Source organism: Trachurus trachurus (genome assembly GCF_905171665.1).
Source record: "Trachurus trachurus genome assembly, chromosome: 18".
Taxonomy (NCBI): domain Eukaryota; kingdom Metazoa; phylum Chordata; class Actinopteri; order Carangiformes; family Carangidae; genus Trachurus; species Trachurus trachurus.
Window position 1 is genome coordinate 27,111,314 of NC_139909.1, and position 25,161 is coordinate 27,136,474.

A 25,161-nucleotide genomic window follows, 5' to 3' on the forward strand; every position below is an offset into this window, starting at 1 on the left:
GTTTCACAGAAATTGTCTTGTCTGCTCTCATTTTAGGTTCAGCCAGAAAGTTTGTCAGCCCAAAGTGAGGTGAGTCTGTTTCCACTGAAATGTATTTGAATTTGGCCTGTGTTTTTCAACTTTGTGGATTTTTTCCAGCTATCTGACGAAACAGGCAATGTGACATAGCTCAAATAATTACGACTGATTCAGACTGATTATTATACAACATAAACTCAGAGAGGTTAACTTGTTGTAGTTTTTATTTTGTAGTGGTGGTTTGCAGAGTTGCTCTCTGGATCCCAGTGGTTTTAGTTGATTGGATCTTGTCCTGAGTTGGGTGTGCTCCACTGATCCACTGCGAACCTACAGGTTTCTTCAGAGGTATATTTCATGGTTTTTCGATCTCTTTTATGTTTTTTTAGTCACCTCTTCTTTTTTTTTTTACAGGACAACTGTCAGTGTTTTTTTAATCCACTTAAAGGGACAACAAGGAGTTTGTATTTGGTTATAAAAAAGTCTCATATTAATGTGGATGAATCTACGTTACCCACTTGTTAATGGCTCCATTTTTGATAAATATATCGTTTTGTCTCTATCGTTATTTTAACAGTACAGGTAATGAAAATAAAATGTAACAATCCTAAAACAACAGTTTTAATAGGCCTCCCTACTGTTTTTGTAGCTGCTGAGCTGCACATCCTTACATTGCTTGAAAATGTGAGGGAACAGCAGATGCAGCTGGCCAGTGCAGTTAACAACCTGGCGGCGAGAGTGGGGACTGAAACTCCTGTGGCTGAAATCCCTCCGGATATCAGTCTCCCACTGGCTACCAGGTCTGAAGTTGAGGATCTGGAGCAGTGGCTGAACGACTCAGCAAACTCACGTGCCAAACTCACGTGCTAACCCTCACGTGCCAAGCAAAACATGGTGACTATGATTCTTATTTGTCCCATCATCATCTAAAGCTACTTTATCTTGGCTCTACAAATTTGATTGTTGCTTATATTGTGTTAGTTTTTTGCATATTCAATTCTTCCATCTATAATTGTGTCAAAAGAGCATCACAGATTAATACATTTGGTTTAGGTTTAATTATTAAACCCAGAGTTCAAAATCAGAAGTCAGAAATCCTTTGTTGTAATTGTATGGGACACACAACAAAATTAGAGGCACATCTTACTTGGTGCTTACGTACTGTCAGATCCCAGTAAAAGTCTCTGCAGGGGGCAGAGTCCTGGGGGTCTCAGTCTCACTTGAGTACATACTTAAATTCAGTAAGGACAAAGAACGGAAAGGAAAGTTATAAATCGTATACACTAGTATACTAATAAAGTGCAGTCGATGGCAGCAAGATTCAAGATTCAATTCAAGTTTCAAGAGCTTTATTGACATTGCACAGTCACCTGGAAAAACAAAAAAAAAAAGCAACTGCTATAAGATGCACTCAAAGTAAATTTAATGGATTAAAAGAAAAACAGCAGAATATGCGCAACCACAATAAATACAAAAATCCTATATTTAAAGGGACATTGTGTAGGAATTACTATTATAATTACTATTATCTAGCGGTGCGTAGGGCTGGGTACCGAACTTGGGTTATTTTGTGGCACTGACTGAAATGCTTCTGTAGTACCGATGGGGGTGATTACTGATTAATGAAGCACATCCTTTTGAATTAAATAATTGATTTTCGTGAATAGACGACAAGAGAAGTTACACAATGTCCTTTTAAACATGAAGTGTTGAAATAAATAAATCGAATTTAGAGCAGCAATGGCTCTGGAAAGTTTATTTTTTGAACAGTTTATTTACTTAAGTATATTTACTTATTTTTGTCTTGTTATATGAAATACTTTTATCTTTGCAGATTTCTGCTTTGGGTGCCGTTGGAGGTGGAAACACAAAAAAAATAGTCTGGAATGTCCTCTCCAGGCTGTTCTCCGATGCAGTTGCCAAAATGATCAACTGGAAAGGAGTGAATGGAAAGAAATCATTCAAAGACATGCACACAAGAACCCTGCTGATCAGTAAGTATTATGTAATACACTGGCCTTGAATATGGGGCACCGTTCTTGCAGGGCTTTTCAAGTAAGAGTATTGTTACTTTAGAATAATATTACTGTATTTTCAGGCTGGCCATACTTAGAAGCGACTTATATATATGAAAAATATACGCTATGTCATCTATGACCACAAGAGGGCAGGGAGGCTTCTATTTCTAAATCCTTCCTCATTCAGTAGCTCATCTTCATCTTCCTCACGTGCTGTTCTCCTCGCTGCGCTGTCGGACCTGGGTCTCTGACTGACTTGAATGGGAGTGAAGCGCTACGGCGCAACAGAGACAGAGTATTTTCACAGCATGTTCTGCGGCCCGTCTTCGGTCTCTGCTCGGTCCCGACCAGGCTCCAGACACGTGGCAGAGACCCAGGTCCGACAGTGCAAGGCTGTCTCTCTCTGGATGAGGTTGGCCTCACTCCCGTCAGTCTTCACAGACGGTCCACAAAGAGTTCCTGATCAGATCCTTGTCAGTTTGTTCAGGCGACAGAGTTGTTTTTCTTTTTTCTTTTTTTTGACCCGGCCTGTAGTAGGCTATTTGGTGTAACAAAGCCCCGACCATTATATGAGACCTAATTAAATGTTTCAAAAATAAATGCGACTTATAGACCGATGCAACTTTTTTTTCCTCTTCGTGACATATTTTTTGATGCGACTAAAACTCTGGTGCAACATATAGTTTGGAAAATACGGCCATCTGAATATTTACTTGAGTAAGAGTAAGAAAGTACTACTCAAATGCTGAGTAACTGCTGAGTGGTTTATTTGTTTAATTATCAGCACATGAATGTAATCAATTATATCGAAATATAAAATAGCAATTAACAAATTCAGATATTTCCAAAGAGCAACTCTTAAAAACTAAGACAATAAAGTAAATCTTAACAACGTAACATAAAGTAAGGCAGCCACAATAACTTACATATACTCGCATACAGAGGTCTATGAACTGTCCATAAACTCTTTGTGTGTGTGTGTGTGTGACACTTTGCAACATACACTTCACGCTCCACGTCGACCATTAATTCCTGACCACCTCGTCGGGAATCGCCCCTCACATACCAGGCCTATTCAGTCAGAACATATCTGCTACGGACTACAGGGTGCAAACAATTCCCAGATAAAGTAAGAACATGATATAAACGAGGAGAAATGACACGTCTGTCATTAATTGGGTTTAACCAGAGATTTCTCTGTTTTCTTCCAATGAATATGTAAGTCAGACTTATTTCAGTCGTCGTCCCTGATCTTTTGGTGCCCGGCTCTGTCCGATTTGCGAAATGGAGTCAAACGTCACTAGAAGCTGCATTTGATTGGTGAAATGCAGTCATGTGACAGAGCCTCTGTTGGAAGTATCTTTGTCAAAACCTAAACAAACAGATCATGCATTGGATCGATAAAAAATAATTGGCGAGTAGTGAGGTGTAACGGAGTAAAAGTACTGCTTCTTCTTCACAAATATACTCAAATGTAGTGCGTTACTACCCACCTCTGGCTGCTTTCTAGCTTTTCTTGAAATTCTGTAGTTGCCCAAATCACCACCAAACATTTCACTTCTTCAGCAGACCACTGCAAACAGTTTTTCTATGGGTCGCTGCCTTCCCCAGCAGGTTATTGAAAACTGTTACTCACTGACAACCTCCACTGGCTTCCCCTCTCTGATGGTCATGGACATCTGTCTCTGCTTGGGAGAAAAGGTCACTATCATCTCCTTGGTCTTGTTGATGTTGAGCTCAAGGCAGGATCTTCCACACACCAGAGAGCAGGGAACAGTGTTATCTGCAAATTTAACCAAATTACAGTTCGGTAGATCTGCAATGGCCTGTGTAGAGTATAAAGTGCAGAGGTGAAAGGACGCAGCCCTGCAGGGGTGCCAGTGGAGGTGAAGAGGATATCAAACAAGGAGCTGATCACCATCACTCTCTGTGATCTGTTGGTGTGAAAGTCTGTAATCTGTAGTCTGTGATCAATGCGGAAGCGAGATAATATGCATGGTGTTGAGAAGTTGTTCAAAATGTAACCGGAACCGGCATGTGAACTGCCAGTCAGTGTGAAACCCTGAGGATAAGCAATATACTGTAGATAATGGATGGATGTTGGGGATGCTTATGAGATGTGGCATATTTTCTTTCAACAGGAGCTGTACGGAAGAATGTTGCTGCAACCAGCGCAGCAGACACGGAAATTAATGCCCATGCAATACGCTGGTTCAACCTGGCCACTGACCGTGGGGGTGGCCGGAGAGACCGGGAACGGGCCAGAGACACATCGGCTGAGGTAAATTTTAGATGGAAGTATTTTTGTCGTTTGCGTTTTCTTCTTTAAAGCCCCTACAACAAACTTGTAACTGGATATGCAAAAGTCTCTGGTTGCTGCTGTTGCTTTGCTTTTCGGCAAACGACAGGACTCGAGACCTAATAATAAAAAATATGTGTTTAGGATGATAATTAACCTCCGGGGGCACCGTGGGGAAAACTTATCACTGTCACAAGACAGTGAGACTATCTTTTATCAAGTACACAGATATTCAGTGTGAGAGAATGATTTCATTCCTTTTCAGTGCTCAGATTTTTTCTCCTCACGCTCACATTTTGTGCTCGCACTTAAATGTCTGCTGCTTTCTTTTAAAATTTGTGCTTGAACTCAAAAATCACATACATGTGCTCACATAAAATTTCTCCTTCTTGCACACAAAAATTTAGCTTGCATTCAAATGTGTCCTGTGCTCGCTCAGATCTAATGTCTGCGCGCTCAGATCTAAGTGCACGCACTCAGAACACATACGTGCTCACAGGTCAAGGTGCCTGCTTAGACTCAAGGCTGACCTGCCCTGCCTTTAATACACTGCTCAAAAAAAATTAAGGGAACACTTAAACAACACATTGTAACTCCAAGTATATCACACCCGTGTGAAATCAACCTGGGATGATAATTTTGATTATGTTATTTTGTTCTCAACACACTCTACTATATATTGAATAATGATTTTAAACTGCAATATTTCATTAATTGAGATCTAAGATGTGTTGTTTAAGTGTTCCCTTTATTTTTTTGAGCAGTGTATATTGTGTTACGCCAGCCAATAGGGAGACAGCTAGACCATGGCCAATCAAGTTACGGATACTGCCTTGGGTGCCTTCGTTTTCTTTTTTATGAGCATAAGGCACATTTAAATGCGAGCAAAATTTATGAGATGCAGATTCGCACGGGACTAGTTTTACCACGAGACGTCGGTCTTTGGTGAAATATAGTAGGTAATTTGTGGGGGAATTTTTACTTTGCAAATTACTCCTCCGCAATTATTACACATTACCAGAGGTCCCCAGGTAATACTAATCCCGTGCGAATAGGGCTTATGACTGAACATCCCTTGTAAAATAAATGATTCCACATACTCAGAGGATCTAATATGTGTCTTGAGTATTTATTTAAATCAGGCATGGGCAAATTGTTCCACAAAGGGCCGTGTGGCTGCAGGTTTTTGTTCCAATCTGTCAAAAACACACAGTTTGACCAATGCACTGTCTGAGGTCTGAGATAAATTGATTAAATGAGTCAAGTCTGGTGTGCTGCTGCTTGGTTGGAACAAAACCCTGCAGCCATACAGGCTTTCTGGAATAATTTGCCCATGCCTGATTTAAAGAGACTCCCATGATTTGAAAGATCAATTGGAAAAACTTAAAGCTATGGTCTACGATCTGATAGACGATGAGAAAATTTGAAAAAAGCAACCCCCCCCCACACACCCCTTCCCTCTGAGCCTCCTCAGCAGAGCAGAGCAACAAGCCTGCCAGCAGAAACCAAACATGGCGCCAGCTTTGAATGTGGAGTAAAATGTCGGATTCACAGTCACAACTTCCACAATAAAAATACAAAGATTACCTGTTCAACATAAACTCCGCTGTATCAGCCTGATGGGGATCGCTCTGCACAACGCGGCTCCGCTGACCCCGAGTCTTCCTGCTTCTCTCGCCTACACACGGTCGCCTGGCGCAAGCAGTTTCTCTCCAGCTCTGGAGCTTTCCTCGCCACCGCTAATGGCAGCGGTGCCCGTACCGTCGTGGTGGAGAACGAGCCCGCAGCGCATTACGTGTGCGCATTCCTGGCCAAGTGTACCGTGCCCAAGCACCCGCAACCGTGCCGGGCCAGGGAAGTGTACCGTGCTCATGGTACGATTGCCGAGTGTGAGTGCACCCTAAGTTTAGTAAAAAGACCAGGTAGAGGCTAGACAGGCCAGATAGATAAGAGAGAGTCCAGAAGAGTACAGAGTAGTAGGAGGGAGTCACCTGTTGAGTAACACACATTTCCTAGTTGGAATGGTGGAACGATGGCATGTCGGAATAGCTGTATGTCAGAATGGTGGGATGTCGGAATGACAGGATGTCATGCAGCAAGTAACCGTTCCCTCAGGCCTATATTCCCACATTTCTAACTTTTTTTTCTCCACTGAAAATTAGGCCCTATGTTCCCATAACATCACACCCATAGCCATCTTTCCACATGTAGCAGAGAATGCGCCATGTGATAAATCTCAAATCTGGGCTGTGGGAACATAAAGCTGTGGGAACATAGGCATGGACCCGCCGTAATTACCGGTAGCCTAACTGGTGGCGGCAACGGGACTGCAGATACTGGGGCCACGGCCGCCACTAGCGGCACCGAGGAAAGCTCCAGAGCTGGAGGGAGACTGGTTGCGCCGGGCCGCCCAGCACAGGGCCCTGTGTATCGGCGAGAGAAGCAGGACTCGGGGTCAGCGGAGCCGCAGTGTGCAGAGCGAATTCATGGGTTCATGTGTCTGTGGCTGAGCAGCTCAGGGCGGTTACAAACCACTTGTAGTTTCTAAGCGGAGAGGGACAAGGCCGGGCGTCTCAGGACGACGAGGGGCAGGGGAGTCGAGGGGATTGGATGGAGGGTACGAGAGAGTAATTGACCAAGAGGAGCCACCCAGGCTGCATGGCTCCTCTTGGTCATTTTCAGCTGCTACAGAGAATGAATTTTTTCGTTCCTTTTGCTACTTCACATTGTATAGGTCGTACTATAGGGCCAAAACCACCATCTAAATGACGTTAATAATAATAATCAGTCTTTCAAATCGTAGACCATAGCTTTAAAGCAGAAGTAAGCGATCCGGTTGTTTTGGCTAACTTCCTGTCAGCAGATGGAGTTAGCAGTCCCCGCCCTCGTCCCTACGTCACCACATTCACGCGCATCCCTTGGCTGCACAGAGAGGACCGCCCCTTTATGCCGTTCTCTCTCCTCATTGGATAAAGGTTGTAGGATACAAGGAAAGTTTTCTCCTCGGCTTACAGCAGAGCAGAGTGACTGACAGACCCGTGTTTCGGTCCAAACACTCTATGTAAGTGATTGCTGTCGGAAGATATAACTATTTAAGACTTATATTAACACAAATATATCACTTACTTCTGCTTTAATCGCCCGGGCGTTTAATTGAACCGGCGTTTATTATGCCAAATGAGGTCGGACCCCGGCGTGTTTCAGACCAAACACTCTATAGAAGTGATTGCCCTCGGAAGATATAACTATTTAAGACTTAAATTAACACAAACATTCCGCTTACTTGTGAGACCCAGAATAATTCTTTCAAAATGCCATTAAAGTTTCAATGGAATATTTATTGAACTAGTTCTCTGAAAATTACCTCATTGATTTAATATAAGAAACAAACCTCAGAATCTGATGACAGTCATCACAACATACTCACTTATTCTCTATTCAGTTGGCTCAAACACTGAAAATCCAACTTTTTTCATGATCTTTTTTTCCTTTGTTTCAAAAAAGCATCTTAAAGCTATGGTCTACGATTTGGAGCATTGGTAATTATTATTAACATCGTTTATACAGCGATTATGGTCCTGTGGTCCGATATACACAATATAAATAGCAAAAAGAACCAAAAAAATCCATTCAGTCTATCAGCCGTGGGCCTGCATAGAAATTGACCAATGGGCACCGCGCGCCCCGTCCGGCTCCCACTGGCTCGTACCCTCCATCCTATCCCCTCGTCTCCCCTGCTCCTCCTCGACCCGCCTCGTCCCCACCCCCTTCTGCTTAGAAACTACAAGTAGTTGTAACCGCTCTGAACTGCTCAGCCACAGACACATGAACCCATGTGAACCCATGAATTCAGCGCCTGCTGCCCCCCACCCTCGGTCGGTCTGCCGAAAAAAAAGCCCCGCTAGGATTCAGAGAAGCACAGTACAGAAGCACAGAATGTGTTGCTGCCGTTATTACCGGTACCGGTGCCGCGCTGAGTCTCCCTGATCCTCTCCCCGACACACAGCTGCTTCCAGCTGCAGCTGACCGGTCTCTCTGCACCGCGGCGCCGCGGAGCTCCAGGCCCCGGTCTTTCTGCTCCTCTTCCCCAGACACAGCACCCTGTGGCCGGTCACCCAGCGCGAGGAGTCTCCCTGTAGCATGAGGCTGTGCTAATGGCTGCTAATGGCGGCGCTGCTCGTACCAGCGGTCGCCGCGGTCCCGTTGCCGGGGACGGCGACGACGGTACTGGCACACCGCCTCATCACCGGCAGCTGGTGCACAGCGGCGGCATCGGGACTGGCGCCGCCGCTATTAGTAGGCTGGCGCCGAGCACAGCCTCATGCTACAGGGAGACTCCTCGCGCTGGGTGACCCAGGACAGGGTGCTGTGTCTGGGGGAGAGAAGCAGGCTGCTGCAGCGGCGGTGCTGAGTTTATGTTCAACAGGTAATCTTTGGTTTTATTGTGGAAGTTGTGACTGTGAATATGACATTTTACTCCGCATTCAAAGCCGCGTTTGGTTTCTGCAGGCAGCAGGCTTGTTGCTTGCTCCGCTCTGCTCTGTGAGGGGAGGGGGGGGGGGCGTGTCGCGAGGAGGTCCCGAGGGGCGGGCCATACGAGCTCAGAGGGGAGGGGCGGGGTGTGTGAGAGGTGCTTTTTTCAAATTTTTCTCATCCTCTTTCAAAACGTAGACCATAGCTTTAAGCCGCCCAGTAGTAACAGAGGATGACTCTGTCACAGTTATTGATCCATCATTAGACAGTGTATCTGGCAGCTCACTGAAACCAGGAATCCTTTCATGAATGATTCTGGTCTTGGTGATAGTTTGCAACAGCAGCCCCTGGCTAGAAGAGTTTTTCTTTTCAGACTCAAAAATCTCCCCCTTCATTACCAGTGACCATGGCCTTGTAATGTTCACATAGATTCAGTCTTCACAAATGCAACACCAAATGGCACATTAGCACAACCATCCTCAACGCTATTGACCTGAGTGAGACCATCTCATTAGGAGACAACAGGCCTCCTTCCTCTTCCTTTTTTTTAAAGTATATTTTTGGGGCTTTTTCACCTTTAATGGACAGGACAGTTGAGAGAGAGACAGGAAATGGGAGGCAGAGAGGGGGGGATGACATGCAGGGTGCTCTACCAACTGAGCTAAACACAGCCCCTTCCTTCCTCTTCCTTGATATCAAGACTTCTCTTACAGTATCTCATCACTGCTGTCGGAAGATATAACTATTTAAGACTTATATTAACACAAACATTCTGCTTACTTCTGCTTTAAGTATGAAAATGAATAACGCATTAAAATGTCTTACATTTAACATAAAAAATGTTGAAACCTGCAGAAACCTTAATTATTTATGCTTCTAGTTGTATTCTGACCATTTTGCTTCCCTCTTGATTTGGTAGCCTAACACTGACAACTTTCTTTTGGTCTTTTTTTTTTGCAGATGTCTCCTGGAAATTAAAGTGATTTTCACCCACGAAATATTGTAGGGTTAAGGCAGTTTTAATTTTTTTTTCTTCTTTCTGGCAATGTGTCGCCTAGCATGTTTTTTTGTTTGTTTGTTTGTTCATGAATAAAATAAACTAATAAATGAAAATGAAGCCTGGAACTTTATTGTGAAAAGAAAAAAATGGTTACTGTAAAATTACCAAAATGAGGTCTCATGGTTACTTATATTCCGGTTATTTTGCATATTTATCCAACATTTTCAAAAGGAATAAGTGATGTAATGTGCAGTATTATTTTGAATGTAAGATTACATTAATGTGCTGGCCACGGAGTTATGATATTTTTACTTACTGAAACAAACAAAAATGTTATTTACAGTAAAGTAAGTACAAATACCCACAAAATGACCCGCACCAGTATTGCCAGAGGACACCGGCCCGGGTCCGGTTAGGAGCTGGCCCAGCTGTGGCCCAGATGAAAAAATGGACTCGCGCCATCATTGCCAGAGGACACCGGCCCGAGTCCAGTTGGGAGCTGGCCCAGCTGCGGCCCAAATGAAAAATGGACCCGCAGCAGTACTGGCCCGGTTGTGCCAAAAAGACACTGGCCCGAGTCCGGTTGGGAGCTGGCCCAGCTACGGCCCAAATGAAAAAATGGACCCGCAGCAGTACTGGCCCGGTTGTGCCAAAAAGACACTGGCCCGAGTCCGGTTGGGAGCTGGCCCAGCTGTGGCCCAGATGAAAAAACGGATCCAGACCGGTATTGGCCCGTTGTGCTAAAGGACACTGGCCCGAGTCCGTTATGCGGACCTGGCCCAGAACTTATGAAGGGTCTGGGCCGCATCCGGGCCAAAAGATTTTTGCTATGTGGGAAGCTGCGGCAATCCAGAGGTAATAATTATATACTACTTGCCCAGCAACAATTACTAATGATCAAAATTAAAATTTTAACTGTGCATTTGCATTTGAATCAATCAAGCAAATAACCAATACACCTGCTATGGACTGTATTAGACAGAGTTTGTACCTAAATATTTACTGATGAACTATCCCTACATAGTATTTAGGTGTATACACTATTATATTTTTCTATTTAATCTTTTCACATTCAGAATACAGTAACAGGACACTCAGAGAACTGTGTGTGTGCTTGCTTCAGGAAGAATCGAAACTTAAGACAAATGCGTGGGCGGAGACTTAGGTCACTTCCTGATAGCTGCTATGGTATAAACAGAGGGAGCACAGAGAATAGTATGAGTGATAGAGAGGGAGAGATAGAGAGACAGACAAATACAGAGAACTTTATGCTTTGAAGATTTACAGTAATTCATACTACAAGGGACACTCCACGGTAAGTTTCCCCCCCTAAATTCCTCTAACAGTTACTATACAGTTCAATTCTGGCAACATTAGTTCTTGTGTTGAGGTCTGTTATACTTTCAGATACTTTTGAGATTCCTGCTCAAACAGCGGTGCTTTCCATCAAACCAGGGGGCCTAGGTTATGACTGGGTTTATTGCAAAGAAATGGTCAAGTTTAGGGATACAGACTAGGAAGTTAGGTGAAAAACTTCAACATGGAAACAGATTTCAACTTGTTCGAATGCGGAAGTCAAAACTGTATGAGGGCAAGGTGTGGCACTCGTGTACATTCATATCTAAATAATTACACCTTAACCTGTTGCAACTTGTTTTTTATATGAACACATTTCTGTACTTTGTCAAGGGAGCTGTAAATAACAGCATGTACAACAGTTTGTTGTCACGCAGATTGTTTCTGATGTTGGTACTTTGAATTATCCATTTAAGTACAATTAAAGCAGAAGTGAGTGGTCCGGTCGTTTTCGCTAATGCTGCGTTCCAGGCAGGCTTTTGAAATCGTAAATTACAGCTTCAAGTCACAACTTACGACTTTGTAGCGTTTCAGGCAACCCACTCGTGTTTTTCCGACCTGTTTTACCGGTGAAAGTGCACTATAACGGCCACTCGTAACTTCCGACCGGTGAACTCGTACCAGATTGAACTGGTACCACTTCACGGTCGGAAAAATACGAGTTTCCTTGAACGCACCATAACAGTCACTCGTCCCTACGTCGCCACATTCACGGCGTTCCTTGGCTGCACACACAGCCCTGCATGCCGTTCTCTCTCCTCATTGGATAAAAACTGTAGGATACGATAAATGTTTTCTCTTCGGCTCAGAGCAGAGCAGAGGGACTGAGAGACCCGTGTTTCAGTCCAAACACTCTATGTAAGTGATTGCTGTCGGAAGATATAACTATTTAAGACTTATATTAACACAAATATATCACTCACTTCTGCTTTAACCATGAAGATTTCATTTGAAAATAAATGCAGTCCTATTCAGATTAATTTAATTATCAAATAAATTGTCAAATAAAGTCACGATACACATAAAAATGAACTTTTAAGTTTTAAAAAATCTCATTATTTTTTGCCTGTTTGTTTAAAGGTGTTACAATTTTGCGAGTGCCATAGGGGCTGCTGCCATCTCTGTCAACATGGGAATCAAACCCAATGACCTTAAAGCAACACTAAGGAACTTTTCAACCTTCATAAAATATTTTCATAACTTTTGTGATGATACATCGACTTACAACAAGTTGAATGACACCTCTGTCGTGGTCTGAGGGGGTCTGTATCTCTTTCTCTGGCACTAGCAACTTTGAGGAGCATGGTAGGAACCCTGCTCTCACTTTACTTTCACTTTCACTTTTGCGAGTCACAACAAGGAGGGAACAGGCAAAACAGCACTTTAGCAATGGATTATGTTTGTGTTTTCACTTTAAAATGATCCACTGGAAACAGAAACTTAGTTTTGATGTCTTCTGTTAATTTTAATGCAGGATATTTACAGGGCTTCACGCTAGTGTTCATGGGAAATGGAGTCTTCCTTCAGGCAAAACACTACCACTTTGGTCCACAGGCGCCGCCAAACTCAACCAAAACTGAAAGTTCTTTAGTGCTGCTTTAAAGCAGAAGTAAGCGATCCGGTCGTTTTACTGACTTCTTGTCAGCCGATGGAGTTAGCAGCCCCCGCCCTCGTCATGAATCTATTGGTCCTCGTCCCTACGTCACCACATTCACGCGCATCCCTTGGCTGCACACACAGCCCTTCATGCCGTTCTCTCTCCTCATTGGATAAAGGTTGTAGGATACAAGGAAATAAAATAAAAGTTTTCTCCTCGGCTTACAGCAGAGCAGAGTGACTGACAGACCCGTGTTTCAGACCAAACACTCTATGTAAGTGATTGCCGTCGGAAGATATAACTATTTAAGACTTATATTAAAGCAGAAGTAAGCGATCCGGTCGTTTTGGCTAATGCTGCGTTCCAGGTAGGCTTTTGAAACCGTAAATTACAGCTTCAAGTCACAACTTACGACTTTGTAGCGTTTCAGGCAACCCACTTGTGTTTTTCCGACCTGTTTTACCTGTGAAAGTCACTATAACGGCCACTCGTAACTTCCGACCCGTGAACTCGTACCAGATTGAACTGGTATGACTTCACAGGTCGGAAAAACACGAGTTACGAGTTACCTTGAACGCACCATAACAGTCCTTGTCCCTACGTCACCACATTCACGGCGTCCCTTGGCTGCACACACAGCCCTGCATGCCGTTCTCTCTCCTCATTGGATAAAAACTGTAGGATACGATAAAAGTTTTCTCCTCGGCTCAGAGCAGAGCAGAGTGACTGACAGACCCGTGTTTCGGTCCAAACACTCTATGTAAGTGATTGCTGTCGGAAGATTATTTAAGACTTATATTAACACAAATATCACTTACTTCTGCTTTAACACAAATATTACGCTTACTTCTGCTTTAAGGTCAAGACTGAGCTACCCCTTTTCCACCGAGCTGGTTCCGGTGCTGGTTCGGAGCCAGTGCCTGCTTAGCACCGGTTCTTTGCTTTTCCACTGCCTAAGCACCGGTTCTTGGTTCTTAGAACTGGTTCCAGACCAGCACCAACTTCTTGCTGGGCCAGAGCTAAGAACCGGTTCTTCCAGGGGCTGGCAGCAGGGTTACCATAGCAACAAGACCAGCGCTAAGATATACAGACACATTATCGCTACGTATTAAGTTTTTTTTATCGATGTAAACACAGTTGAAGCTAACTAGCTGAGCTACAGGCAGTGGCTAACAGCAGCTAACGCTCATATCAAAACATATCGCCGTCAAAACGTAGTTGCCGGTCGCGGCGATTACGGCGAAGACGGCTGCTTTTTCCTTCATTTTTTTCAGCCTGGTTTAGAGTTATCGTTAATTAAATGCCTAGTCTGTGCTTCCACGTCGGGTCCGGTGTTCAACACCCGCACGTCGGACCGGGTTTTAATTTTCAGGTCCGTTTATAACTGTAGCAGGCAAAATAAATAAATTAATTAATTAAAAAAAATAACTGTAGCAGGCAGCAAAGACAGGAGCAGCTCCTGGGTGGGGAGCGTGGCTCTGACTTGGCTCCTGATCAGTGGAAAAGCAAAGTGGTTCTTTGGAGGCACCAGAGTTGAACCAGTTAAGCACCGAACTAGCACCAGCACTGGAACCAGTTTGGTGGAAAAGAGGTATTCAGACAGACACAGGATCATCTTTCACTGAGCAATGACATTGAGGAGCTGTAATCACACACACACACACACACACACACACACACACACACTTTCCCACTGGCCAAAAAACCCGTTTAAACCCGCTAACAATCGGCTTTTGGTGGCAGTGGGAAAGGCGCACCGAGCGGGTCGACGCGGGTCAAACGACTCGGCAAGCGACGCGGGTTAAAATCGCCTTTAATCGGCTCGGCTCCGAACGGCTTGCAGTGGGAACGCCAGACCCGCGTCAACCCGCTAATTTACGTGATGACACTGAACGTTACGTGACGCCACGTCATCGCGCCGGTCGCGTCTCATATCACGTACCAAAACAAAGCTCTGCTCCGCTCTGCTCTCATCCGAGACTGGGATCAAAACATCAGAGAACACTGACCAAAAACGATAGAAAAAAAGAAAAGAAAAGAAGCGACAGTCTGTTTAACTGACGTGTTGTGCCGCGGACGTCCGTCATCCGGCCGCAGCAGACTCTCTGTCCTCCGCGGTCCTGGTGCTCCAGGTCAGCCAGCCAGAGAGTCTGCCTCGGCGGACGGACACTCCGCGGCGGGCGGCTGTGGCATGACTGTGTGTCTCTTGCACCGCGGATGAGAGCAGGGCGACTGGTTTATGCTCTGTCTGATCCCTCAGCGGGGGGTCAGACTCGGCTCATTTTGGTCAATGGGAAAGGGGCCAAATGCCGATTGTTAGCGGGTCGACCCGCGTTTAAAAAACCCGCGTCGACCCGCTAATTTTAGTGGGAAAACGGCTACACACACACACTATGATGAACTATGAAATGATGAACTATCCCTACATAGTATTTAGGTGTACACTGTATTATGATTGATGATGTCCCAACAACTTTTGCTATTGCGGCAGAGAGGATTTTCACCTGAGACACAAGACTAAGGGAGAAAAAATATGCTTCATTTGATTTACTCATGACCTCATGTAAAAAAAAAAAAAAAAAAAGACTAAAATTAGCATATTTTAACATTAACATAATATTTTTCTAATATTTGATTTTTTCACATTCAGAATACAGTAACAGAGAACTGTGTGTGTGCTTGCTTCAGGAAGAATCAAAATGTAAGACAAAAGCGTGGGCAGAGACAAAGTGATTTTGTGTGTGTGTGTGTGATTAGCCTACAGCTCCTCGAAAAAAAGCACGATCAAAATAATTTCCTACCAGAAGGAATCAAACCAATTAGTTTGACCGCCACTCTTTTTCAGAGTCGACCCACGATTTTTTTTATTTTATTTTTTGCGTCCGCATCATTACGTGGCCTTTGTCGGTCTGTCACTGTCTGCAACCTGTTAACACTTTCAGAGCATTTGTGTGCATTTGTGGGACCCAGCAACAACAAATAATATTTTCAGCTAAACAGAGCAAGCTGCCTTCACATCATCCATTCATGCGCAGGGGGTTTTATCATTTCTCAGCGTGAGAAATGTCATGTGTGGCATGAGAGCGTGTGAACTGAACTGAACTATGTGTGTGTCTCACAATCAATGTGTGAGGTTTGAGAGCCCTGGCAATAGACAAGGTTTGTGTCTACATGTTAAAGTTAAATCTTTAGGTGAAAGTATGCTGGAGCAGGAAACATTTTGTACAAAAAGTCCAGTGATGTTTTCTGTTTTTGACCTCCTCCCATTCATTCTCTATGGGAAAGTTTCGCACAATTCGTATTCTATAGAGAAAAGTAATAAATAGCACACTGAAACCAATTGAGCCGCACGTTGTGAATTTCCCTGGGTCCTCTCATAACTGTAGGAGGAGTTGTGAATGCAAAATTGACAGAGAAGATGAAAAATAATAAGAAGAAGAAATCCACACAATAGCAATAGTGCCTTGTGCGTTTGTTCCATGGCCCTGATAAAATGCAGTCATCTTTTCTTTCTCTAATGGTAGATTTGTTTTTAATGATAAAATAAAGTCACTTTGCATAAAACAATTAACTTTAAATATTAAAAAAAAACCTTCATTAGGGTCCGGGCAGCATCAGCTGCCAGGACCCTATTGTTTTTTCCCAGTGTTCTTCTTTCTTCTTTCTTCTTCCTAGGAAGTCCTACTTCCCATGCATAATCAGTGAAAAAAACTTCACAGAAATGTTCGACCCCATGCCAGATTTACTCAACTCCAAGGGGGGGTCACAATAAGCGTTTAAATTTAAAAACTTTAAAATGTCTACCAAAGCAACGGTACATGCTACAGTTTTGAAACTTCACCAAAATGACGCCCCAATACTGCTGAAACTTTTGTCCACTTAAACTCATTACAAATTATGAAGTCCATCACTCTGTTTTTTTCAATAACTGTAAGATTTATAAAACCTATCTCCTCCCACAATTTTTACTCGATTGACACGAAACTTGCTAGAGAGCATCTTCAGATTGTCCTCCACAAACGATCCACACAGATTTTTGATTTATTTAATATTGAGTCATGAAAACGTTTGACTGTAAACAGTAGGCTACTGTAAACATATACCATCCAACTCTTGATAAATACATTTTCAATCTTCTGGGGAAAAAAAAGAGAATATTTTGGAGTCGTGGTTGATGAAGTTTGGCAAATATCAGAATTTTATCTCAAAATCAAAATTTTCTAGAACGTTTTGAATTCTGCTCTCATGGTAACAACTGCAGTCAATGTAAGAGTGACATTTTTAAACATCAGATTTTCTCTTATGAAGTAAAACACTTAGAGTTAAAAACAAATCACCAACATTTCCATGGTGTCTAGATGCAATTTATGTTTTATCAGATTTTTGTTTAGATAATGCAATTTGTGACATTTTGACAATTTCAAAATCTGCTACGACAACTGCTTTGACAGATGCTGCCCGGTCGGTGACTCCCTGAGTCTATTTCAGAAGCCACACACCATGTCTCACTTCAAGACAATTAGTTCAGTGAGATAGGTGCTGGTTCTTGGTGTCAAAGGTTGTGGGTTCAATTCCAGTAAGGGTAACACATGAGGACACATTAAAATACCAGATGTTCTCAATGGTAGCATCACAGCATGCCTTTAAATTTAAAAAGGAAAAAAAAAAAACTTGTCCCAGCACCAACCATTGACCGTATTATTAGTGTGAATGCTGAATGTTGTTTGTGTCCACCATTTTCTTTCAGCATTCACACTATTGTTGTTTGTGTCCGCCATTTTCTTTATTATTATCAGTGTGAATCAATGAAAAATCTGACATTCATAAAAGTCTCAACCTCAAATTTTCTCAAGAATTGCTATAGTCCAGCAGTAAGTGGCTGCTTCCCAACCGCAAGGTCATTGGTTCAAATCCCACCATGACAACTTTGTTCGTGTATCAGCCTCCTTGAACTTAAACTACTACCACTGGGTCAGTCTCATTAGCATTTTGCTTGGCTTTCAGCCATCATTGAATAACATCAAATTGATCACAGTGCAAAATCCCTGTTAAATAAGTCTCACTGTAGCTCAGTGTGTATGGTGTCAGTTTGCCAACACCAAGGTTGTGGGTTCACATCTCACTTCAATAACCTTGTTGGTGCATTTTCCAACCGATCTGTCTCTTTACCTCTTTGTCTTTCTCTCTCGGTTTATGTTAGCATGTTTCCTGTAAAATGTTCACAAGACTTCCAGCTAGCATTCAAACAGCTTTCATTCATGACAGTATAGAACTGATGTTGTTCTTGGCAATCGGTGGCCTAGTGGCAGAGTAAACTGATCATGAGATGTGTTCGATTCCTACCTCAGACATGACACATCATTGCTTGACTTTCAAATATTCAGCTGTCATTGGACAGTGTTTGATGGTGGTGATGGTGGCATTACAGCATGTATCTAAACTTTGAAAATAAATTAATAACAAATCAACTATATGTGCTACAGCTTTGCAACTTTCACTTTCAAATTGCCCAATTTTGTCTATAAAAACAATTGCCCGGCCCCGACCATTGCTGCGCAGCAGCTATAATTACCTTTTGCTTTCCCACAGATAATCAGATGAGCCGGAAATGGATTTTTCAACACCAAGAGACACACATCCTATCATTCGGTGTATAATCAACAAGAACCTCAAGACACTCAAAAAAACACTGATGGAAGGTGACATCCACAGAGTCTTCGCATGTATTAAGTGCAAGGATTTTATCACCCCACTGATTGCTGCTGTTGTATATCAAAAGGAAGATATTTTCTCTTACCTCATACAGCAGGGCGTTAATCCTGATGCTGTTTCGCAAAAAGCCCTGACACCTTTGCATTATGTGACAATTTCTCTAGCACCTCTTATATTTGTCAAGAAACTGCTTGAAGCAAAAGCTAATCCCAATGGAAGACCTGGGCCATTCACACCACTACAACTTGCTGCTATCAATGGCAGGGAAGATGTTGTGAAAGAGCTCCTATCTGCTGGTGCACAGGTAACATTGTTACCTGGTACAGATCCTGTATGTGTTATTCACAATGAAAGGATAGTACAGATGATTCATGATTTGGCAGCTAAGGGACATGAACTAAGCTCCAAAATCAAACCTTTTGTGGAGATGCGAAAGGCTTTGCAAAGGAACTCAGTGGAAGAAGTAATCAGAGATTTTCACAGTTACATGTTGTGTGAAGATCCTCAGACCCATCTGACCATGATTGAACTGCTCTTTATGGACGAAAAAGACTGCAAGGAAAGTATAAAATGGCTGAAGGATAATGTGAACTCCTACATTGAAGGGGCAGTGAGTCGCTTGCCAAACATGCTCCCTGGACCTGTATGTGTGGCAATTTCGACTTTACATGCAGTTTTCTGTTCAATGAAGGAGATATCCAATGAGCAAGCTCTAGCTATGATCCCTCAACTACTGGAACTACTTTGCACACAAGAGAATAATGATATTCAAAAAGGTGTTCAGCAAACACTTTATGTGATAACACAGAAAACAAAAGGCATAGATGAGTGGGATGACAGTTTTATTGAGAAATTATGCAACACAATTTCTCCTTTTGTGAAGGAACAACATCCCTCTGACATTAGAGTCCACACATATGGCATATTTGCCACCTTGCTTTCAGTAAAACATGCTGTTGAGACTTTTACATCAGTGGGTATAACATCAGTGCCTGAAGACATACTGACATGTGCAGATATGCAAAGAGATGAGAAGCTGAAAGAAGTGCTCAGACGACTGAAAAATAATTTCAGTGGAGAATGCGAGGATGATACAGTCTCATCTGAGTCCAGCAAAAAGAAGAAGTCAGAAAATCATGAGGAACAAAATGATGAAGTTTGCAGTGTTTCATCTGATCCAGAAGCAGCTCCTGTACAGGAAACAACTACAAATGTAAAGCCATCTCACTTCAATCTCAGTAAATCACAGGCGACACAAAAATGGTCTCCAGTCAGCAAGAGGTGGAAGGAGAAACTAGAGAAGCTTGTGAGCACTGATGCAGGAAAACTCACCAAAATTAAAAGCATTACTTATGTGAATGATGCAGAGTTCCGCATAGCGAAGGGAAGTGATGGGACTGAAGTCTTCTTGGGGCTGAGAGAGGACGGCACTGAAGTTGCAATCAAGAGAATGTCTAAAAGCAACTATCAAGTGCTGAAGAACGAAGAAGGACTTCTACGACTTCCAGAGCTGGATCATCCTTTTATTGTCCGATACATTGACTTTGCAGAGGACGAGAACTTTGGATATCTTTGTCTTCAGCTCTGTGAATACACCTTGGAAGAATATATCCCAAAAACTGATGACAGTCTGAAAAAGGAACTTGTCAGGCAGGTTCTTGAAAGTTTGAATGTGCTTCATAGTCAGAATCCTTCAATTCTTCACCGGGATCTCAAACCACAAAATGTTTTGATTGGTAAGTCAAAGTTAGAAACATACTGAAATGATGGAACTCATGATCTGAATTTTAAAAAACCCAACAATGATTCAATTTGTAATTTTGATGCACAAAATTGTTGTTCTTTTTCTATATGATTTGTCCTGCAGATGTTAAAGAGAGAGCCAGGCTGGCGGATTTTGGCATAAGCAGACGTTTGCTCAAAGGCCAAACAACTTTACGTACATCCAGTGCAGGAACAAAATGCTGGATGGCCAGGGAGACTTTGGCAGGAAAAGTTGATATACCATACAAGTCCAACACTGATGTACAGGTCAGTTTTCCAGCTACACAAACCTAACTGATGACATGGTGAAGAGTATTTACCGAACTGTTAATATGTTGTATTTATTGTTAAGGTGGCAGGGATGCTGAGTTATTATATCCTCTCTGGAGGACACCATCCATTCGGTAATGAACCCTATGAGTATGAGTACAACATTCATAAGGGGTGGTACACTTTGGACCATGTCCAAGACGTTGTGGCAAAGGATCTCATCGAGGGGATGATCCAAAAAGAACCAAAGGAAAGACCTAAAGTTCAACAATGTCTGAGTCATCCCTTCTTCTGGACCTGTGACAGGTGAGGGAGGAATGTTGATGAACTGATGATCAATTCTTGTTATTATTTTCTGTGAAATGGTCCAGAGTGAGATGGTTCTACATGTACTCAACTGATGTGATTCAAACCGTCTTTCTCATACAATAATTGTTGATCTAAGTCCAATATTGATGTTTTGACTTAGGTCATTGTGTCCATATCTACTGTATTTCTAAGCAGTCACACTTAAATGAAGGTTAAAGTCATATTTGCCTGTCTTTAAGCCATGTCTATGTAGCAAAACATGATTTATATAATTGTGTACTAGTGTAGTGATGTCAATTGAAACAATGCTGAGAGTTTGAGGTCATTTTTGCCAAGATGTCTGTTATGGGTTTAGCTAAATTGTCACATCATCATGTCATCAAAATGACAGTGCTGCTAACACATTGATGTGAAGCAGGTTTACCACACTAGTTTAGCATGTTAAAGTCCCTGGAAAGTGAAATTGGAGTTTTGTTTCAAAATATATTAAAAGTGTTCGAAATGTATTGATAAAAACATGCAAAAAGACTCATTTCTGTGCAGTGCTTAATTTTAGAGGTTAGGGTTTCACAGTTTCACTCTGCTTCAGTGGTCTTTGTTTTTAAGGGCAGGCTTACAGAGGGGGCGCCGTGACGCACTGGCGTCCCTACTTTCATAACTCCTCCCATGTGCACAGTAATATTATAAATACTTCAAGAATGCCAACGAGCGTCTGCTGCCACTATACCCCTAGAGCTACCAGCGCCGCCGGAGCTACCAGTCCACTAGCTTGGTCTCTGTCTTAATAAAATGTAATGCAGACTTCAGGTCATTGTAAAACATTTATTTATTGATGTAAATGTGGTGTTATTTGAACATAGTCTATACAGATCCCAGAGGCAGCGCTGCTCTTATGTGAAACATGAAGCTCCACTTTTAATTCAAACAAACTAATGAGACAGCCACAGTGGGACCAGCCGGCGCCCGGTGGCAAAACTCTAAAAGCCAAAACAGCCACAGTCCAGGTGAACCTCTGCAGCGTCCGTCCCACAGCTCACCGCCACAGCAACGGCTACACCGGCAACAAAACTGAGGGCCGCCGCCGTCAGCAGATGAATCTCTGCTTGCCCTGATAGCATTAGCTCGGCGGCTAGCGCTAGGCCCGTCGTCCTGTGCTGACGGTGGCGGCCCTCATTGTTGTTGTGGTGTAGCCTTCAAGGCTCCCGTTGCTGTGGGGGTGAGCCGTGGGTCCGATGCTGCAGTGGCTCGGGACCATGGAGGCTCGGGGTGAACGGGACGAACGGGGCTAGCCGCCGAGCTAACGTTAGCGCCGGGCTAGTCGAGCTAACACGTTAGCGCCGGGCTATTAGCCGCCGAGCTAACGCTATCAGGGTAGCGGAGATTCGTGTGCCCCCAGCATATTTCCCTCACTGCTCAGTGTGTATCCGAGACATTCAGATAAGAGCTGGACTCAGACTCAGGCTCAAGCCCGTAGCTGCTCGGGTACGATGTGACAGTTAGCAGTAGGCCATTTGATTGACAGTTGAAACTTGACGAAGCTCAGCAAGTGGGCGGGGCTTCTGTGCCTGCAGCAGACATCCAGAGCTGCGAGAACTGCCTCATTTAGTCATGATTTTAAAACCTAATTTCACCTACTAAACGAATTTTTCTAGCATCCAAAATTGGATGGTTAATAGGACGAATCGCCTTGTTGTTTACAACTACTTCCGGGTAGAAAACCAGCATTCGAACAATAGTGACGGACGAGAGTTTCGCTATATATATCTACTTTTTCATGTCACTATATCGCCGTTTAGACTAATCTGATGTTTGTAAAGTCTATAAAACCAATGATTAGACAAACATTACTATTTACGTGTGCACATTTTTGTAATTAGTCATGGTTATCAGAGATTAGCTGGGCTAACGGTTAGGCTACCTGTTTAACTTAACTTTAATAACTCAGTGACTCAATAAACGGTCCATGAAAAAATATTTTCTCCAGCGGATATCTTAGTTACAACATGACTGAGCTAACTGGAGTAGTTTCATGTCGTGTCCCACAACGGGAGGGTTTTAACAGCTGACGTCCTGATGTTAGCTTAGCTACCGCCGTTAGCTTAGCTACCGCCGTCAGCTGTCCCTGTCAGCTGCAGCCACTGATGCTTTCTAGACACCGTGATTCCCCCCAACTGAATAAATACAACACATAGCAACACAAAACACACACACAGAAGTAGTAATGTTTCTTCCATCATTTCAGATTTGTCTAAACAGTGATACGGCGTGAAAAATATGATATATATAGCTAAACTCTCGTTCGTTACTATTGATCTCATTCAAATTACGTGCTGGTTTTCTACCCGGAAGTAGAATGTAAACAACAAGGCGATTCGGTCTATAGGACTTATTACACGGCTCTATTGAATGCTGCTCTCTGATTGGTCCAGCGCTGCGTTCTGCGGTCTGTTATTTCTGAATAATGACCGTCGTCAAGTATAACAGACCGTTGCTAGGGACGGCGCTCTGATCAGCGCAGCACAGAAAAGAGAAACTATGCAGGATATTTACATTGTGTTTCATTTTTACCGTCATTAAACAGCTTCGGACTAATAGCGATGTTAGATAAATGACTTGTAACTTGTTACAAGGAGAGTGGAGGCTCCTTCCACATCGTGGCTGGAAACCAGACCTGCTGATCAGAGCCTCTGACCCGGTGTCACAGCTCTCCTCTCGTCTCGGTGGCACCGCGGCTCCGCGACACAAACGCACCCCGTAAACAGTAAAGTTAATCTCTTGTTTATGACAGATACGACTACACACAATACACACACCGTAACACGTGTATGGTAATCTATCGATCCACTGATTGATTATCAAAGGCTTCACATGCACGAACGGGAGGAGGCTCGGCAAAACAGCGGAAGTGACCGGTCTTGCAGATTCGCTAAATTATGCAATTTTAAATCAATGAAAGTCGTATTTTGATCAGAATTATGTTTCAAATTAATTATTTCACTCGTAAACCGTGTAATAAGCGGGATAATGTATAGTTGGTCGGTTGTTATGGAGAAATAAACCCCTTCATGTTGTATGAAACCCCTCCGCTTCGCGTCGGGGTTCCATACAACCTGTCGGGGTTTATTTCTCCATAACAACCTCCGAACTATACATTATCCCTTACATATGTCTGGGATGTGATTAACTCAGAAAACGAATCCAGTGTCACTTTTCAGGGACTTTAACATTTCCTACTCTTTTGGGGAGAGAGGAACTTTGTACTTGTATTTCTTTGGATTTTTTAGTATTTGGAATTCATGTTGTGTAACATAAACATTCTTTTCTTCAGGAAGGAGGATTACCTGAGTAACATTGGTAACAGACAAGAGGTGACAAACTGTCGACAAGCTGACAATGAACTGATGTGTTCGCTGGAAACATGCGCTGAGGGAAGATCTTTCAAACCGTGGAGGAACAAGGTAACAACAACATAACTACTGTAAGTTATATCTTGTGTTCCTAAATACAACAGGTGTGGTTATTTGTGGTGTTGCAGGTTCCACCAGAGGTGCTGCAGGAGATGGACAGCAAGAAAAAAGCCTACCCTGAAAACACATTGGGATTACTGCGCTTCATACGGAACCTCCACCAGCATTAGTGAGTGAAACTGAGTTACAAGTCATTCAGGGCCTCAAAACATTATCAAAGACTTAATCAGAAATTACACACTAGACAAAATAATGTACATATTTTCCCACATATGATTACATGAATTACTGTATATCAATTATAAAATTATCTCATTCCTTTGCAGTGCCAGGTTTGTAGATCAAGTTGATGTGATGACAACATTTCCTGATCTCTTTGGATGTGTTTACAAGTTTGCCAAAGACCGAGGATGGAATTCAGAGGCTCCCCTGAAGAAATTGTTTCATAGAGGAGACATCACCACCAGCTGTGTAATGCTGTCCACAGCCTTGGAGGAGCAACTTGTTTTCCCAGTTCAAGAGTCTGATCCCAGTGACATGAAGTGATGTTGAATTCAAAAAGGATGAAGGACTGCAAAAATGACTTTTCACTTTGACAGGTTTTATTTAAATCTTGCCTTTATCATGAATGGGGACCAAAGGGTGTGAAATATTTCCGTATATGATTTCATATTTTTCAGCATTGGGTTTTCTTTCATTTTTTGTGTCAGTATTCAGGTCTGTCTCCATACAGTATGCACATTATTAGTGAATTATGGTTTATATAGCACACCTTTAATAGGCCCAAAGTGGAATGTAGTGACACTAAATTACTTTGCTTAAATTAAATTGCTTGTTAGGAGTAAGAACAACCCCTTTATTCTGCTTTTCCTTGACATGAA

At 42.9% G+C, this 25,161-nt stretch overlaps 1 protein-coding gene across 1 annotated transcript; it reads left to right on the plus strand.

Annotated features, from left to right (window-relative positions):
- Window positions 1-1,939: 1,939 nt before the first annotated feature.
- On the plus strand, window positions 1,940-24,450 carry LOC311001980 (uncharacterized protein; the record flags this gene model as incomplete). The annotated part of the gene is made up of 8 exons (XM_083993160.1): window positions 1,940-2,009; window positions 4,175-4,314; window positions 5,948-6,206; window positions 19,487-20,206; window positions 20,338-20,501; window positions 20,587-20,810; window positions 24,142-24,271; window positions 24,349-24,450. 8 exons carry the CDS (start codon window positions 1,940-1,942, stop codon window positions 24,448-24,450), a joined length of 1,809 nt encoding a protein of 602 aa, XP_083849286.1.
- Between the last annotated feature and the right edge of the window lie 711 nt (window positions 24,451-25,161).